Raw genomic sequence first — 18,814 nt, forward strand, 5'->3', positions numbered from 1 at the left:
CTAAAGCTGCTCGATTGCAAAATGAGGCAAGATGGGCTGAATGTGCTGAGCAGCTGTTTAGATGGGAACACAAGACGATGATGCATCTGCCAGGGCAGCAGATGGATCAGTGAGTGATATAATACTGACAAATTTAGACACATTACGAGAAACCGCATGGCACTCTTATGGGTAAAAAAGTCACTCAGATAGATTGTTTAGTCTAAACCAGCTGTGAAAGTAACTGACAATAACAATGTGTTTGGCTTGAATTTGGAAAAATCCAGGGTTACACTTTATTTCGATAGTCCACTTTAGATATTCTATTAACTATAAGTAACTTTGTAACTACATGTCAACTAATTATCATTAATTTGCAACTACATGTCTAGTAACTCTCAGACTAGACTGTTAGGGTAGGTTTAGGGTTAGTAGAATAAGTTGACAAAGAAAGTGTTAGAAGATAGTCTTAAGTGTTAAGCAGACAGTCTACTAATACTCGACTAACTGCTAGTTGACATGTAGTTGCAAAGTTACTTACTGTTAATAGAATGTCTAAATTCCTCGTATGTGTAAACATACCTGGCAATAAAGCTCATTCTGATTCTGATTCTGATTCTGATAAAGACTGGTGAGTTGTAACTGACCTGGGCCAAGCTTGGCAACTGCATAAAGCAGGTCGTAGTTAATAACTGGTGTGGCCTCGTCAATCTGTTGCCAGCCAACTGGAGGTGAGCCAGGAGGAGAGATGAGGAACTGTTTGGAAGGCTGGGGAGGAGCGAGGTGCAAATTGTCTCCTTCGGATGCTGGGTTCTGCACCTGAGAGCCAGAGAGTGTTAGTCCAGGATGCAGTCGAACAAAGACCTAACACTTGATAATCTAACCAGATGTTTCTGAAGTAGTCATTAGCAAATATGTGCTAGTACTACATGTTCAAAATCTGAGGACTTTGTTTTTTGAACATTCTGCATAAACAGTTTTCAATATTCTATATTTAATTTAGAATGAATTTTAAAAAGAATTTAACAATTGGTTCCCATTCAGTTCATGAGTCTGTCTGTCTGTCTGTCTGTCTATCTATCTTAAAGTGGACTATCGAAATAAAGTGTTACCAAATCCAGTCCCGCAGATAAAGGCTGATGGATTCAGAGCAATTCTGAGCTGATGGCTGGGATTGTCTAGTATTATTGGAAATCGGCAGAGAGCAGAAATTCAGTCTGCGTCGTTTATACAAGGTCATTGGCATGGGCCTGTTGATACGGCTTTGATGGAGAAGAATGATATTCATGAGGCAAGAGTCAATGATGGCAGATCTGCCTGTGCTGATGCATTATACAGGACTGATATGGTCAAAGCATGTCTGCAGAAAGCTCTCTCTCTGGCCTCTTCTATATCGTATCATCTTCTTGCTCTTTCTTTACTGCAAAATCCTATTCTTAACGAGTATTTTGTCTTATTTTCTTGTCAAAATGTCCTTGAAGTGAGATAAATTTACTTGAGAAGCAACACAAAATATTTAGATATTTACATTTTGTAATATGAGTGCACATTATTTTGTCTTATTGCACTGGCAGGTATAAACACGTTTAAAACATGGAAAAAAATATGCCAGTCCACAGTAAGACAAAATAAAAAAAAACTCATTAAGAAGTCACTTTTGCAGTGTAGCATGTGCAATAGATTAATTAATTTATACAACTTGAAATGTTAAAATATATATGTAGAAATTAACATTTTGTAAAATTGAACTAAAATGTGTTAGTTCACATTAACTATTGCATTATCTAGGCTAATGTTAACATAGAGAAGCTTATTGTAAAGTGTTTCCTGTATTACTTGGCTTATTAGACAACACCATGTTGGTTATATCATGAAATTATCATCTGCTACCATAGTACCACCACAGTGTTTTTTTGTAAGCGTAAAGTAGTGGTGGACAATGGAAAGACAAGGACAAAGATGATTTATGGCTAACCTAACTACAGAGTTACATAACGTTATGGAAGAACTGTCATCATCTGATCAATTTAATACATGATGCTATAAAAAACCCTTACAGAAAATTCATGGTAGCCCATTAATTGGGAACTGGAGATGCCCAGAACCACTGAAAAGGTCACCCAGCAGTGCTTTGTAATGTGCTTATTTACTCCAAGATGGCTGAGCTGTTCCCATGAGAGCCAGGGCACTCACAGGCCCACTGTATGAAAGTGTGTGTGGTCCATACCAAACATAGCCCCCGTCTGCACTGTCAAACACCCACATAAACAGAAGCATCTACACGGCAGCTTTAATCAAAACACATTACAGCTCCAGAAGCACTGACTACAGTAACTGCTCATCAGGGCACAGTGGGAGTCGCTCACACACATACACATCCCTGAAGGTCAGCCGAAGAAGAGTGTGCATTGATTAGGAGCAGGATGGTGGACGTAATCACCTGCACTGCAGTGAAGAGGACAATTCAATGGCTAACCGAGTGAGTAATGAATGTGCTTGATTTGAGAGGATAAGGATTTGTAGCATGCTACGTGACGTCCCAGCACGAAAGCCTGAACTTCAGAGTTCAGGTGTGTGTAAGACCTTTCATACCAGTGCATGATGATCTGGGATAATGGCAAAGTTTGAGACTTGCTGTAAGATGGCGCCGACGCTGATGGCTGCCTCCGTGGCGTGCTCCTATCTGTCTATCTATCGAACTGTTCTATCTATCTATCTATCTATCTATCTATCCGTCTATCTGTCCGTCTATCTGTCTATCTATCGAACTGTTCTATCTATCTATCTATCTATCTATTCATCTATCTATAAAGTCTAAAATCTTTCAACTTTACCACTTTTTAAAAAAAATTTAAATGTTCAGAAAAGGCTATATAAAATTTAGTCATATGAATGTATTTGAATTTCAGTTCATTTTAATTCAACATCCTTACATATGCATTTGAATTGCAGTTCTGTATCCTGTTACTCAACTTGGTTCCGAAATGCAAACAACCCCGCAGTACACTGCACTCATATTCAAGATGTCCTTCATTTGAACCCTCATTTTGCAACAACCATGTCAACTTGATTTGGGCAGTTACTCTGGTGAGCGGCTAATACCAACTATCAGAATGCATCTATTTCAGAGCTGTCTGCTCCAGCCAGTGGATTCTGCCTTACTAGAGTTGTCTAATCCTGAATATGAGTTCATTTCCCGCTTACTGAGAAAGATTAGAGACCCTGACATGATTTGTGGAAAGATTACGCTAAACATGGTGTATGATCAAATGCTAACTGCTCTGTGACTGTCTGTGTATAAAGGACTCCCTAATGTCTCGGTATCTTTCTATTGTTCTATAGTTCATTCTATCAAAACTTTTTTAAATGTTCAAGCATGGCACTATAAAAGTTTGTTTTGTCTTTTCTAGTAATTTTTGATTCCATGTGGTGCAGAGAAATTACACTCTTTGAGCAGCATAGTATTGAAATATACTTGTTTAATCAAATCTCGATTCAGATCTAATCAAGCAGAAACATGATATTACTTGACGAATGCTTAGTTTGTATGTTAACCTGTTGTTCTGCGTGTCACTTCTAAATGTACTTTTTTCTGAACTATACCCTGCTTAGGAATACAAAGATTACAGAAATTTTGGGCAACCTAAGCCACTTCTCACCTGGGCAAAATAGAGTTTAAGTTTCTTTCCTCTGAAAGGTGTCTCGTGCAGCTCTATTCTAGCACTGGCTGCTGCTTTGGGGTTACTAAAATTGATTCGTACACGTCGGAAGCTCTTAAACTGCTGGAACGTCACACCCTCATCATACGCGAGAAAGAGCGCCTCGAACATTTCCTGAAAGACAAAAAAATAAACAAGGTAAATTAACAAGGGATAAATATTTCAATTCTGTCCTGGCAAATGTCAAAGCATGAATAAATCATATGTCTTCATAGAGGACAAAGAAAGTTGAGCAGCAATGCTTTTTTTTTTTTTTTTTACTGTGGCAGAAATAAGCAAGACCTGTTCCACCTATATCAATCTTATCAGGGCCATGAGAGAATGACTGCGAGTAATGTCAGCATAACGCTGACAGGATGAACGTCATTGTATTCTTTATGAGACAGAGCAGTCTTTGGACTAGGCATGCCCCAAAGAACATCCAATCAGCTCAGCCAGAACTGGAATGCCTGAGTCTACTTAATATTCATTTGTGCAGGAGAGGAACTGATGAAAGCAATTTTATGTCTCTCAATTCAGTAATCAGTCCTGCTGGGTCTGGGTAACTCATAGCACTCTCAGCCTCATGTATTAAAGAGAGGACTTTCCCAAATCAAATGTATGTACCTGCATTCTAACCTTCTCCATGAGGACTTAGGTATAGTTCACCCCAAAATGAAAATTCTGTCATAATTTAATTTATAATTCTGGCCTTCCTGTAGTTCTAACAGTAGAGCATGGTGCTAGCATGACCAGGTCATGGTTTTGATTCCTAGGAAAAGCAGGAATTGATAAAAATGCATACCTTGAATGCAATATAATTCACTTTGGATAAATGTGTCTGCCAAATACATACATTTACATTTAAAAAAAATTTAATTTAACCCTCACGTTTACTCAAACCTGCATTAATTTCTTTCTTGCTTTATATATAATAAAAATTTTTTTGAAAAATGTTCTTCAAAACGAAGATCACAAAAGAAAGTCACACACAGATTTAGAACAAAATGAGGGTGAGTAAGTGATGACAAAATTTACATTTTTGGGTGGACTATCCCTTTAAAACATTATACTTATTGTTTTTGTTGTGATATAATGATAATTCACTTTGGATAAATGTGTCTGCCAAATACATACATTTACATTTAAAAAATTTTTAATTTAACCCTCACGTTTACTCAAACCTGCATTAATTTCTTTCTTGCTTTATATATAATAAAATTTTTTTTGAAAAATGTTCTTCAAAACGAAGATCACAAAAGAAAGTCACACACAGATTTAGAACAAAATGAGGGTGAGTAAGTGATGACAAAATTTACATTTTTGGGTGGACTATCCCTTTAAAACATTATACTTATTGTTTTTGTTGTGATATAATAGCTTCTTATTAATTTTCATTGCTTTAGAAGACCTCTGAAGATTTTATTTGTAACCTTAGAGGTGAGGTGTGTAATTTCAGTCACTAGCAGCAAAATTGCAAACAAACAAATAAATAAATAACAAGTTTATGTTTTAAAGCAGGTTTCACAAACCCCTTCCATCTTAATGAATGACTTTAAATGGGATAGGAAAAAGTACTTTAACGAAAGTTTTAAAGCCGTTTAAATGGCATATTAAATACGTAAAAGCACACTGTTATGAAACACTCCTTCAGAGTAGCATCTGAAACAGGATTGCTGGAGTAGAAACACCTTAGACTGATTAGTATCCCCCCCCTCAAAAACGTCATCAAATGTGCGTAGGCTATCACCTCAGGTATTTGAGGTAAGTGAGGTATTTAATTACATTATTTTCAGAGACCTGTTAAAACGGCTAATGTCTCAGTGTTGGGTTTGTTTTGCCTTTTAAAGGCATAGCACATAAGCACTTGGAAGTGAAGCCAATTTGTACACCAAAAATAGGTATTCAACATGAAACCCTCAAATATGCCCTTAAATTCTAGCCAACTGCTGGTGAAACACTTCAATATGACGACAAACAATAATCTAAAATGTGAAACACCTAACACAGGAAACATGGGACATTATGTCAGGTCTAAGAGATGTGCTTTGTTTGTAATAGAAATCAAGTTCAGGTAGAGATCGTGACATCACTGTCACATACAGTAGGATGATATGATGTAGAAGTTAAAGATGATAGAAGTTAAGGTTTGTGACCAGAAAGTTCCTGGATTGATGTCCTTGAAGGTTGCCCTATAAGTCACGAGTCTCAAACTCCCGGCGAATACTTGCAAATAGTTTATACGAAATAAATATCTAGTCTTCAAATCTTTTTTTTCTTCCATGCTGCTCGTTATACATATTTTTATTTTCATGTAGCTCAAATGTAATTATATATTAAGACTGCATGCTCCAATATTACTGCTGTTATTTTTGATCAAATAATGCAGCCTTGGTGAGCATAAGGCTCTTACTGACTCCAAACATTTGAACAGTAGTGTATATGTGAATTTATTGCTATCTATCTATATATATATTCCTGACCATTACATCAAAGCCAGATCATGATGTTACTGGTCTCTTAATGGGACTGATAGCTGCCTGATTTACAAGGAGCAGCTGTATAACTGTGTAGTTAAAATGTATGGTTGTAAGAGCACTTGTATTTGTTGAAGCTTTGCAACTAGTCCCAGTTAACTTTGAAGACTGCTGCTTTAAGGGAGGCATCTTCTGATAAGTGTACAGTTGCTTTTGATAAAAACATCTATAAATTACTCTTACTGTCAGTCACCAGAGGTTTTGCTCAATGCTTCACAATACACAGAATCTTAAGTTGTCACTTTTAGCATCAGGAAATAGTGAATGTGCTCGATAAAAATGTCCAGAGACGGGGGAAGATGAAAGATTAGAGCCACTCGCTGGTACTCTCCTGCAGAGACAGATGAGACAGTTTTCTTCCACAGCGTTAATGCGCCAAACACCTTGTATCCTGTCACAATCTGTGAGAAACCTCCAGCATATTCCTTCATCTCAGAGCCAAGAGAGAGCGTCCCTAGAGATGACAGCTGTGTATATGTTGTGTCCACCATGTGTCAGGATGTGAGGTGTGTATCAGCAGTGACAGCTGGACCCATTCTGAATGACTCCGCAATGACAGGTGACACCAGATGAGTCCATGAGAGAGTTGCAGTGCATATGTGCACATTTTCTATACTCCAGGTTTCTGACTCAGCACTTCCCTGAAGTTTTACAAGATGTCAAGTGCGTCCAGAGCTAATTATAGAACAAGAACTTGATGGTGTGTGAATTGCAGATCAAAGCACATTCGTCTGATCCGCTGCACCTTGAAATGAGATCATTTACTACCATCACAGTACTGATGGTCACCAGCATTGGATGCTGGTGTCCCTATAGGCATCTTAACTGTCTTAATTAGAGTCATCCAGCTTCATGATGGTCTTTTTAGCAAGGCAGTCAGACATTTCCCAATTTTTGTTGTGAGAAATGGCTTTGCATATAAGCTGCATTTTCAGTGGCACAATGTACTGTAAAGGACATTCAGGTTCGTTCACAATTTAGACCAGGTTTAGTTCTCCAAGTATCCTTTAGCAACAAGTTCAAATATGCCTAATGTAACACAACAGCAAATTTGAACTAGATTTTTATAATTTGTGGGTCATATGTTTGTATGGGTGGTGTTTGCCCATGCTGTCCACTGCCAAAGTTCAAATGGCAGCGCAGCGTGAGCTTACTAGAGCAGATGCGTTTTTCAAGTCTCAGTCATACGACACTAAACAGCACTGTGAGATCCAGTGTGAAGCTCCTGAATTCAGCGAATCGATGATTTAAACTAGTTTAAGGCCAGATAAAACAGCGCTAACAAACAGGAGAAACACTGTGCACAACGATAGTCAGACGGCTTTTCAATCTACAAATCACCATCATTTACCATGGATTTACTGTAACACTAACTGCACCATGGTATTGTGGCAGAAATGTGGGATATTCATATGGAATTTTATTATATTATTAATGTAGACATGTATTAAAGGAGTAATGAAGTAAATTAAAGTATTTTTTTGTGATTAAGCTATAGCGTTTGTGCATTTATACTAAATGTATTTACACTACTATTTTACATACAAATACCTAGAAACCATATAGTTACATTTTTACTATGATATTGAGGTGCTATATGTGTGCTTTTAACTAGTTATCATGACCTAGATGTATGCCACTATGGAAGACCAGTGGATGATTTTAATAAAACTCAAAACTGTCAGAAGAATTCAATTTCACCATATAAAAATGAGGTTGTTACAATTAGAAAAGTAAAAACATGTTGCACAATTTTAAATATTATTCTTGTCCTTAGCACAAACAGTGCAGGAAAGTGAGGTACAAGCCAAAGTTGAACACTTACAGTTAGGGGTTTGATCAAATCACCCTAAGTATAAGCAATAAAAATTGTGATGTTTGCATTAGCAAACACCAAAAATATACAACATCTAAACCACAGCTATGGAATGTGTTTGAAAATAAACCCTGATTCCAAAAAAATATTTGAGGCCTAATATACAAATTAATAAACAAAAACTTAATATTTTAAATAGGCATAAGGTGATGGAGGTAAATATAGCTGAAGTATTATTGTACTTTACTGCCATGGGTTACATGGTGTTGTTGCTTTTTGAGAGCCTTCAGCGGACATTTCAAAGCTAAGTATTTGTAGTGGAAATAAATCACATTCCTTTACAATTATGGACACCAAGATGAAGGGAGGAGGATGAAGGGTCATGTGCAGTGGAATTTTTGCCACTGGTTTTCTAAAAATATTACTTTATCTAATCATAATAAGATCTGTGGAATGGTAGACTTAAAATTTTCCTAAAGAATTGTATTAACACCAGAACTTTTGACGCATAGGCTAGTAGTTTTTCCATTCACAGTACATTAATCACACACACACACACATATATGGAGCCTATAAAATTGGACATTAGCAAATCGACAGGTCTGGTCTTCATTTACCACCACCTTGAAACACATCATTTAAAAAGAGCAACAGCAGTTGGCATTAAGTGCCCTCATTTAAAGTGGTGGAAATGAGCATAGATTCCATCTGGTATTTGCTAGTATAAATGTCATGAGAATAATGTTGTAAGAGAAAGTCATCATGATTGCTATGGAGCTCAGACTACAGTATGTCACGGTCCGGATGTGTGGAGGCAGGCAGGACGACGAGGATTCCAATAATGACTTTTAATGTAGACACAACAAGACAGGTACACACACACTCGGGGTAACATTCACAATAACCGACACTAATGCTCAGACAGACAGGAACTAATATGGGGTGGATAATTAGTGGCAGACAGGTGAGCACAATGAGGGTAATTAACTAATGATTAGTACGGGCTAAACCAACACAAGGGGAAGAAACCACAATAAACAGTCCACTGACTTTTAAGACACAACAAGGCAGGTACACACACACACTCGGGGTAACATTCACAATAACCGACACTAATGCTCAGACAGACAGGAACTAATATGGGGTGGATAATTAGTGGCAGACAGGTGAGCACAATGAGGGTAATTAATTAATGATTAGTAAGGGCTAAACCAACACAAGGGGAAGAAACCACAATAAACAGTCCACAGGGGCGTTACACAGTACATATATAATTTTATGACACTGAAAAACCAATGAGTAGTATTTTTTACCAACTTAATGTTCTAAAAACTTGAAGTTTTGTAGATTGGTGGACCAAAATGAAAGCATCCCCTTGAACTTAGTCAATACAGTCACATATTTAATTCAACTCAAACTAAAGAAAAACAAGGCTCGGCACAATCCCAGGCATACAGTAGTATAATATATTGAACGACTGTACTACTATCCATCACAGTCTAGTTTACGATGGTGTCCGCTCTGACTAAAGTACCATTTTGAGATTTTAAAAAAATTTATTATAGATGTTTTTAATTTTTTTTAATGATGCATGCTCATATTCCATATTTTTATATTTACTGTAGATTACCTTTGCTGTTATCTAATGTGCACTTGAAGATTCTGAATCTTTATGACATTACAGCATTTATGATTAATTTTATTTTATGACTGGATTGCTCATTGGGTTCTAAACTGGCATTAGGTAGTGAAGCCACCGGCCTTCTTACTATTCCTCTGAATAAGTTATGATGTGTGTATTTTATTTCCTGATTGAGCAACATCTATTTCAGACTATTCAAGATTGTGCTAGCATTACAGTTTCCATATGAGTAAAATGTTATCAGAGGACCTCAGATGATGCCAACCCTGAAACAACATACAGAACTACCAAATTTTGCTATAAGTTTGATTGCATCATATAATAATTGCTGTTAATAGTGTTCATCGTCTGTTTGATTACGTCTTTAATTGATTACGTCTTTAATTGATTTTTCCGTACATTTCTGCCATATGTACATTAACTGACAGTCACCATTGATAAGCTACCACTAAATATTGTAGAAACTTAATTTGCTGTAAAGTTGCTTTGCAACGATTTGTATCGTGAAAAGCGCTATACAAATAAACTTGAATTGAATCTATATGTTGTTGAATTAATTATTAAATTAACCAACATTTAAATAATTAAATCTTCAAAATGCATACTGTTAACAACATCGTTGAAACATTTGCAGATAGCCTGCGCTGTACGAATAAACACAATATAACAACATAATTCCATAAACGTGAATAACTGTACAAGGCGAATTAAGCAACATGCGCATACAAAGCATAACACTTTATTCACATTTCAGAATGAGCAATTTGTCATTTGTAATACATATGTTGAGGGTCTCATCCTTCCTATGTTCATCTGATGTTAGCTACTGTAATGTATATGAACGTATCTTTTTAATAATTATGGGAAATTCCTGACATTAAACAAATAACCATTTACATGCTTAGGACATCTGAGTTAAAAGAATGTACAGAGAGACTTCAGATATAAAAACACTGACTCGTTAGGTGATGTTATATCATAATACAATTTCCTGTTAATTCAATAGAATGTATGGGAATACCAATATGGTGGCGCGGTGGCTTCACTTTTATGACGTCATGAGCAATCCAGTACTCTATTATAGATCAGTGGTTTATACCAACAACTAATTTTTTTTAAGGAAAGCTGTCAAATACATGATGAAGGTGGCAACCTTTAGGTATGGTATTTTATGAAGGTCAAAATAAATTAGATGCTTAGTATATCGCAATCACACATCACAATTCATAAGGTAGCCGAAAAACACTAGGTAAATTGCTATATGTACTGTGGGTTTGAACAGAAGTTGCGTGAGAAAAACATTCTGAGAAAAACGACATGCTTGATTCGGATGGGATAAAGATCACAAAATATGTCAGTGAAACACAATTTTACCTGACTTTCTCAAGAACATGTCCATTTTAGGTGAGAGTGGAGCGTTAAAGGACCAATCAGGGTGAATTATATTAGAAAGAGAGGGAAAAATCATTTGTTTTGCAAGCAGCCATGTTAGTTTATAAACAGCCTTTGGTAACGTCTGGGCTGCTATATGATCTCAACCCACTAAAGCATGAAATTACTGCGCAATGACACACTCAGTTACAAGCTTTTTGCTTGACAGATAAAAAGTCCATCAAGGAGAAGAGAGACGCTAAAAATAACACACATTAGCCCAGTGACACCTCACTTAACTTCACATAGATATTTGCTTTCCTGCCAAGACAAACCAAAGTGAGTACAAAATGCGTCAGATGACAATAATAAAATGTAAACTGCAGATATGTTTGAGGTGCTATGCTTTTCCACTCTTCTTTGAGGATGGTGGGGTAGGCATGCAGGCATTTAAGCAATTACAGCTGTTCTTCAGCCAAGCCGTGTGTTTACTGTTCACGTTGTGGCTTGAAAACGTGCTTAATAGGGGGTGGAAGAGGGGAAAACGCAAACTGAGCCTAACCTTAACATTAATCCTGAAATTAATGTCAAATTTAACAGTCCCCTGCTTTTAATCAAGACCAGATCCTCTCCTTGCTGGGAGATGAATTAGTGTCAGATGGGGAGGAGAAAAAGGTGACTTTTTCTTTGCATGGAGAGTCACTATTCATCTTGAACAGATCCAGGCCAGATCCCTTTGAGCTCTTATTTTTTTGTGTTCAACTTTGACCTTGGTTAAATATAACTCTTTGTACGACCTAAAGCTGCACTTTGCTTTTCTTAGGACTTCAAGCTTAAATATTTCCTGAAGTAAGGGCACGCAGGTTTTTATTAGTCCGCTTGGAAACATGTTTACAATGTACTGTGTGTACACAACACATGCTTTTGAGGAAGAAACGAGATTTAGATGGGCACTTTTCTGCTTTTTTTTTTTTTTTTAGTAGTGTCTATATAGTTTGTATTTATTACTTTTGGATCAGGCTGAAATTCTGATCACAGTCTATATACATTTTCTGCAATCTTCCCTGTTTTCTCCTCTTTTGTTTGCATAGACTGTGGCACCACAATCTCGTGAGTCTTCTACAACCAGTTATAGGACTATCAAATGTTTTTTTTCTGACAGCGTTCAAAGGCTAAGAACAGGGAAAGAACAAATCTGATATTTGGATGTCTATTTGCTGAAATGATATGACAGGAAATGAAATCGTGCTGCAGTGCCTGAGATGTTCTTACTGTTATTAGAGGAAGCAGGTCACCTCCATGGTACCCAGAGAAAATAAATGTGACCTTCTGACTTGCAGTGTTCTCAGCAAGGAGCAAATAAATGTGGAAAGCCCAGAAGACCCGCTGCTCTTCCTGCTATTACTCAGCATTATGGCCCAGCTGAAACTAAGCCCAGTCAAAGCGCAGGCAATATGAAACATGTCACAAGAAACTCATGAGGCAGGAAGAGACAGACACGGGGGTTCAGAAACACTGCATGATCTCATAATGGTGAATAGGAGGGACGCATATGGGAAAGATAAAGAGGGATCATGAGACTGGAAAATATCGCCATGTCAGTCTATATTCTTGACAACATGAAAACTTGTTCAGTAAGTTTTCCAAAGCCATATGATAGCTTTGTGTGATGCACAGTACTCAAAGTATTTATTTAATCTGGAAGTGGAGGTGACTTAGACAGAGATTATAAGTAAGTCACATTTTTGGATTGTTCATCACACAAAGGCAACATATAGCTTCAGAAGACTTGTAATATATAGTGCATATGGACTCCTTTTTTGTGGACTATGAATTGTTGTTGTATGGCAAGTGCAGTGTATAATATATTCAATTTAATCTAAATTTAGCAACTTTTTCAAAAAAAATTTTTTTCCCAGCTGCCATAACCAAGGCCTTGTGGGTGGGGAGACATTCTTACCAAGAATAGTACAGCCTAAAGGACTGTTCGCACCAACACAAATGAACATTCGCATGAAAATTCAGTACAATATTCGCAAAAGTGAGATTATTTGTCTAATCAGACCAATGCAAAAAAAAAAAAAGGCAGATGGACATGAAAATCGACATGAAAACGCAAACTCACTCTCTGACAGTATGTGGTGCTTAAAGAAAAGCAGAAATACCTCAGTTACCCTGGTACACAAAAGGTGCTGCGCAGTTTTCTGTTTCTGACACTCACTTGTCACAGAGAGTAAAGATCAAGAAAGTCAAAAGTATTTACATGTTTTCAAACAGCCATTCAGATTTTTCTTATTCGCTATGGTGTTTATCAGACAACACCAAATACAAGAGTACAGAGTACTGTCATTTAGCAAAATCTCCTTTATTTCTATATGGCTTTCTACAATACAGATTGTTTCAAAGCAAATAGTTTGAAAGCGCTGTAAGTTCCACCAAGTCATAGTTTTATGTAACAACAATGGCTCTGTGCACTTAAACGAAAGTGCAAATATAATTGGTTGGCCAGTTTTATACCTCTTCGTAAAAAATGTTCAATGTTCATATTGGTCTGAAAAGATGCATTAACAGCCATTCGTTCAAATTTAAATCGGGGGGAAAAAAACATTTTGCAACTGAACATTCATCTTGGTGTGAACACGCCTTAAGCATTTCACTTTTCAGAATCCAGTCAAATGAAAAAAAGCCCTATCCTACATTATTTCCTGATTAATTATAGGTTTCACTCAAAAAAAAAGTAACATTGCAATTTAATTTTACTTTGTAGATGCTTCCATGATGCATGACAAAAAAAAAATCCAATCTATTTTTGGATACATAGTGCTTAGGAGGACTTCTAGTCATCTTTAAATAAATAAACTCCTTAGCTACTGACATTCCTTCCACGCGTGACGAGGACACAATGCATAAAAATGGTCAGCAAATGTAGTCGGGACAGAGAGATATGCCAAAGATCCCTGTGGCCCTTTTAAATCTGACCCTGGTTGCCAAACTCTAATATTTACTAAATTACCAAGTACATTATAATGTAGTTCAAATAGAACAGATTCCACTGATTCCAAAGGGTGCAATGAAGCATTACAAACACCCATCCAAATGAAGGATGTGGAATCAGTGATGACCTTGTAAGTCTGACAGAGTGCATGATGTGAAAGATGAGCATGTCAAAGACTTCAGAGAGTGATGGTCAGTCGGGTAAGACCGTGACGCACAGAGATTAAGTGCTGTGTGAATGAAAAGAGCTATGACAACAAGCGTATGACTCAAGGCAAATCTCTTTGCACAAAATCAAAATAACCACCAGGTAAAATCATTAGACAGAAAATCATTTAAAGAGGTACATTTACAAGATAAAACAGTCAGATTTGAATCAATGAGCCTTTCAGTGCAAAAGTGGTTTGTGAACCTACTGTAATCAGTTTTTTTCTGTAGATATCCACAATGAGGCACTCTAGTCTGTTACTATACTGACATACAAACATTGTCTAAACATAGTAACCCTTTTTATTTGTACTTCAGAATGAAGGATGTCAATGTGATACAGTCTTAACATCTCTCAAAATCAGCTATGCCAACCCTTAGTCGTACGTACCCCAAACAAGTTTGGAAGTTCCTGCCCTACCTTGACCTCCCGACTGGTGAACACCTCCACGTCCACCGCGCAAGCGATGAGGGTGGAGATATTACAGTCCACGCTCCTGGAGGGCATGCTGGGCTCACTCAGATTGAAGGGATGACCGGCCCCTGACAGAGTATGTGTGAGGACCGCGTCTGAATGCACGCGAGGCTGTGTGTGAGTGTTTGGATGTGCTGCTTTCCAGCTCTGAAGAGCCTGCTGTAACTCTCAGAGGTGTGTGTGTGTGTGTGCGCGAAAGCCCCCACCCCTCCTCTCTCTCACTCACTCCATGCAGTGACATCACTGCCTCACTTTATGAATGCTCGCTTGTACTTGCACACACCAGAGCTGTTTTTTATTCTCACACTAAGTCTTTTCCCTCTTATTTTATCTTTTGTAGCTGTTCTCCAAAAACAGCTTTATGTGGCTAGAGCATGTAATACAATTACATATTTTCTATTTCAACACCTTTCCACCTCTTATTTTTGTCAGTTTATTCCATTATCCCTCTGATAGGGCAAAGGAAGACAGGAGAGTGACTCAGCACTGCAGATCAATATAAAGTCGCATCATAGACACACTAGTGAGCGGATGGAAAAGAGAGCTCTAGAACAAGAAGGACAGCAAGAGAGAGAGAGAAAGATGAGGTTTGTGGATCCCGGCAAGACGGATATATTATTAATATCTTACTCATTTACGTGACATCATTCAGCATGCAACAAAAAGGGGAGTTTTCTAAATATAGGTGGCTATTTTTGTTTCTGCAGCTTGACATCACACTGTATTGATGTTTATATAACAAAATGTATTAAAGGGGTCATATGATGTTGCTGAATCGTCAGTGGCAAATTCTTTAAATATGAAAAACGTACTTACAGTCTGAGTTAGAACAGCCAGCATTGTAGACTACGCCAGAGGCCTAGAGTGAGGAACGGCTGGTGGGCTAGAGTGAGCGGAGGCCGGCTTGAGTGAGCGGCTGCCGGCGCAGCGCGGCCGGCTTTTTCGACGAAGGAGCGCATATGACCCCTTTAACACATAATGTAGTATAAAACACTTGCGTTTAGTTGCAAATTACAGCAGGCTGAAGGGGACTTCATTCAAAAATGACTAGTTAGCTGTAAATACTTAAGGCTAGATATATTGAAAATGTACAGTAATTTCATTATAATTTTATAGACAATAAAGTAATTAAAGGGTTTTCTAAATTCTATGGTGTTGTATTAGTATTAATATGAATATGTGTATATGAGAGTGCTAAGATGTTTCAACAACATCTGATTTTAATTTCAGTAGCAAAAATTACAGTAAGGTTGACTCATTTTTGTGACTCAAATCATATGTCTGTTGTTTTTTTTCATATAGACTTTGCCTATATTACCTAATACTATTAGATATAATATAAACAAATCAATGGATATGACATCAAATTAGTTAGAAATATGGCAAGGAGATATTAGAGTGATACAATCTACATGAAACTTGCACAGCCTATGTAGGAAATCGATTGGCTGGGACATTTATACATTGTACAAACAAATTTGACTGCTAAATGTCAGAACTGTCCAATGAGAATCAGAATCCAGGTAACAGAGGAATATAAAGCAGGGTCAGAATGGAAAAACAGAGATAGAATGGGGACAAAAACAGATATAGAGCATGTGAGCTACAATCGGAAAGGTCGGTGGCCGTCCTAAATGAAGCATGCTAAAAGACTCCAGACAGTTGAGTCATCATATTGTCTGCACTGCGTCCCTAGAAGATCGTGTTTACTTTTCCAGCACTCTGAGAGCACTGATAGAATGGCCCTGTGCAATGTATGTTACATTGTCCTTTCTCGATGGAAGCACTAGTTTTATCAGAGCGAGTCAATAAATGAACAGCTTAAATGACTCTGGCACTAAGGCAACCTTGAGAGGGGAAATGGCCTCACTACATAACATCTGGTGCAGAAAAGCTCAGATGGAAGCTGCTAATCTAAGCAGGCTTGACAATAATGGATGGATACGAGGCTCCTGGTATATACGCCAATTGGGCTAGCTGATAGTGACTGTACAAATGGCATGAGGGTCCTTGAGGATGACAAGGCTAGAACAGAGTAATACTTCCTGAGATGCCATGAGACTTTTTTAATTAAGAGGAGAGGACAGCCATGACAACACCATCAGTAACACACACACACACACACACACACACACAGGCACACTGTTAGATGGATTGGATGCTCCGTCATGCACTACAGGAGAATTTTTTTAAGTTTGTCTTTGAATATTTAGCAATAAACCTCAAATAAATGGTATTTTATACTTATAATCAATGGCTTATAGTCAGTTTTATGTAAGCTTTATCATTGTACTGATAATTCGATTGCATAATTTACACTAAAGAAGCTGAAAAAAAAAAATTTTTTTTGAATGTCTATATGGAAAATCCAATGTTTGTGGAGAAAATGAATGGGAAAAATACTTCTGGAAACCACTGAAAAAGTGAGTTGTCTCTGTTGTGCCTTATTGAAATGAAGTGGTGGGCCGTCAGACCGGCGTAGAGACTCATTGTGAAGATGAAAGTCCTAAGAGTACGTTAAATTGGTAGGTATATGTTAAAACACATGTATACACTTTTCTTCATCGTCTTGTATGGATTATTTTAATGTTACTTGCTCACTTTCCCAGTAAAGCTGTGTTAACTAGTATTTTCCTCCCGCAGTGCGCTGGCAGAATTGCGTGGAGACTCGTGAAGACGAAAAGCTGTACGAGTACGTTAAATTGTTAGGTCAACTTGTAATCACATGTAATCGGCTTATTTGTTTTATACCAATGTTATTTGCAACGTATAACTACGTTTGAGTTAATAAATGTCTTTAAAAACATCGGGGAGGACTATATTTTTGTCATTTTATTAGGTTAATGTTGATGCTTCAGCTAGAGATGATGTACGTGGCGCAGCTGTGGCTGCATTGAAAGGAGACGTTGAATTGTGTTAATTGAGTTTCTTGCTTTAGTAATGGCATTCATTCTCGCTACATGAGATACCTGTCTGTGATGCAACACCCTGTTATACTGCATTTCTGTATAATATTGATGGTTTCTATAGCCGTGGCGTCATGATGGTATTAAGATGTGGATTCATTCAGGTAGGACACCACTGAAGGCCTAGGTGTGAAATGCACAGCCCACCACTGTAGAATTGGATTGAATGGGATTTTTTTTGTATACGGACACATAAAGTGTCACTACGGCTTCTTTTGAAAACTATTTATATTATATGGCCAGAGCAGTCACTCCCGACATCCTTCAAACAACCTTGGATTTCGAGTTAAAGCTTCTTTGAGGAGATTGTGACTTGTGAAACTATTCTGAATGCTGATCTTTCCCCACTGTTTTTCTCCATGTATGTCATGGAAATGGTGCTGTGGCTAGTCTGTCTGCCCAGTCGGTTGTGATATGTTTCTTTTAGTCTCAGGTTGCAGTTTTTTTAATGCTTTTGCTTTTTTCAGCTAGGTCAGGCCATTGTTTCTGTTCAGTTCAGGGGTTGTAGGTGGTCTAGTCCTTCATTTTAGCTCAACAGTTTGCTGTCTCTACATGCTAAAAGGGTCATATAATTTGCAGCATGCTATCTTTGCACTTTGATCCCTTACTAGACAAATATGATGAATTCTGCATAGGTAAAGCATGTTATCCAAAATCAACATGCTTGGAGTGCCCTAAGAAGGTGTACCCTTCCTCGTCATCTGTACCTAGATTTGTGACATTTAAATCTACAATGACTAATGATGACTAACTAAAATGCAATAATGTTAACATTATTAATGAAAGTCATTATAAAATCTGACAAAATAATGGGGTTGTTCCTTGTGACCTTGTTAGAGGGAGACCAATGTAAAAACTAAAAATAATATTTGGCTGAACTGCATGTTCTGAATTGGAGGAAACTATGGATTCAATTTGAAAGGTTAAAAACTGAGTCCTTGCACTTTACAAGATGTGTAAACACATTGTGAAATTCATTTCATGCCAAGGAGGATGTAGGAGTTCAAAAGGAAGCAGCAGATAGTGTGGCCCAGTACATCTAGTTTTTGTGTGTTATACCTGCTTGCATTAAAAACGTTATTTTACCATTTTATATATATATATATATATATATATATATATATATATA

General features: G+C 37.3%; 1 protein-coding gene across 1 annotated transcript in view; it reads right to left on the reverse strand.

Moving 5' to 3' along the window:
* LOC107716976 (calcipressin-2-like) overlaps window positions 1-18,814 on the reverse strand; it is a 57,445-nt gene continuing 38,631 nt past the window's right edge. The window contains exons 3-5 of the mRNA XM_016523620.1: window positions 3,639-3,812; window positions 627-798; window positions 1-53 (exon numbers count right to left, since the gene is read on the reverse strand). Coding sequence (XP_016379106.1) covers window positions 1-53; window positions 627-798; window positions 3,639-3,812 — 399 coding nt within the window. The remainder of the gene's footprint in view (window positions 54-626; window positions 799-3,638; window positions 3,813-18,814) is intronic.

Source organism: Sinocyclocheilus rhinocerous, unplaced genomic scaffold (genome assembly GCF_001515625.1).
Source record: "Sinocyclocheilus rhinocerous isolate Xijiao unplaced genomic scaffold, SAMN03320098_v1.1 scaffold1874, whole genome shotgun sequence".
Lineage (NCBI taxonomy): Eukaryota > Metazoa > Chordata > Actinopteri > Cypriniformes > Cyprinidae > Sinocyclocheilus > Sinocyclocheilus rhinocerous.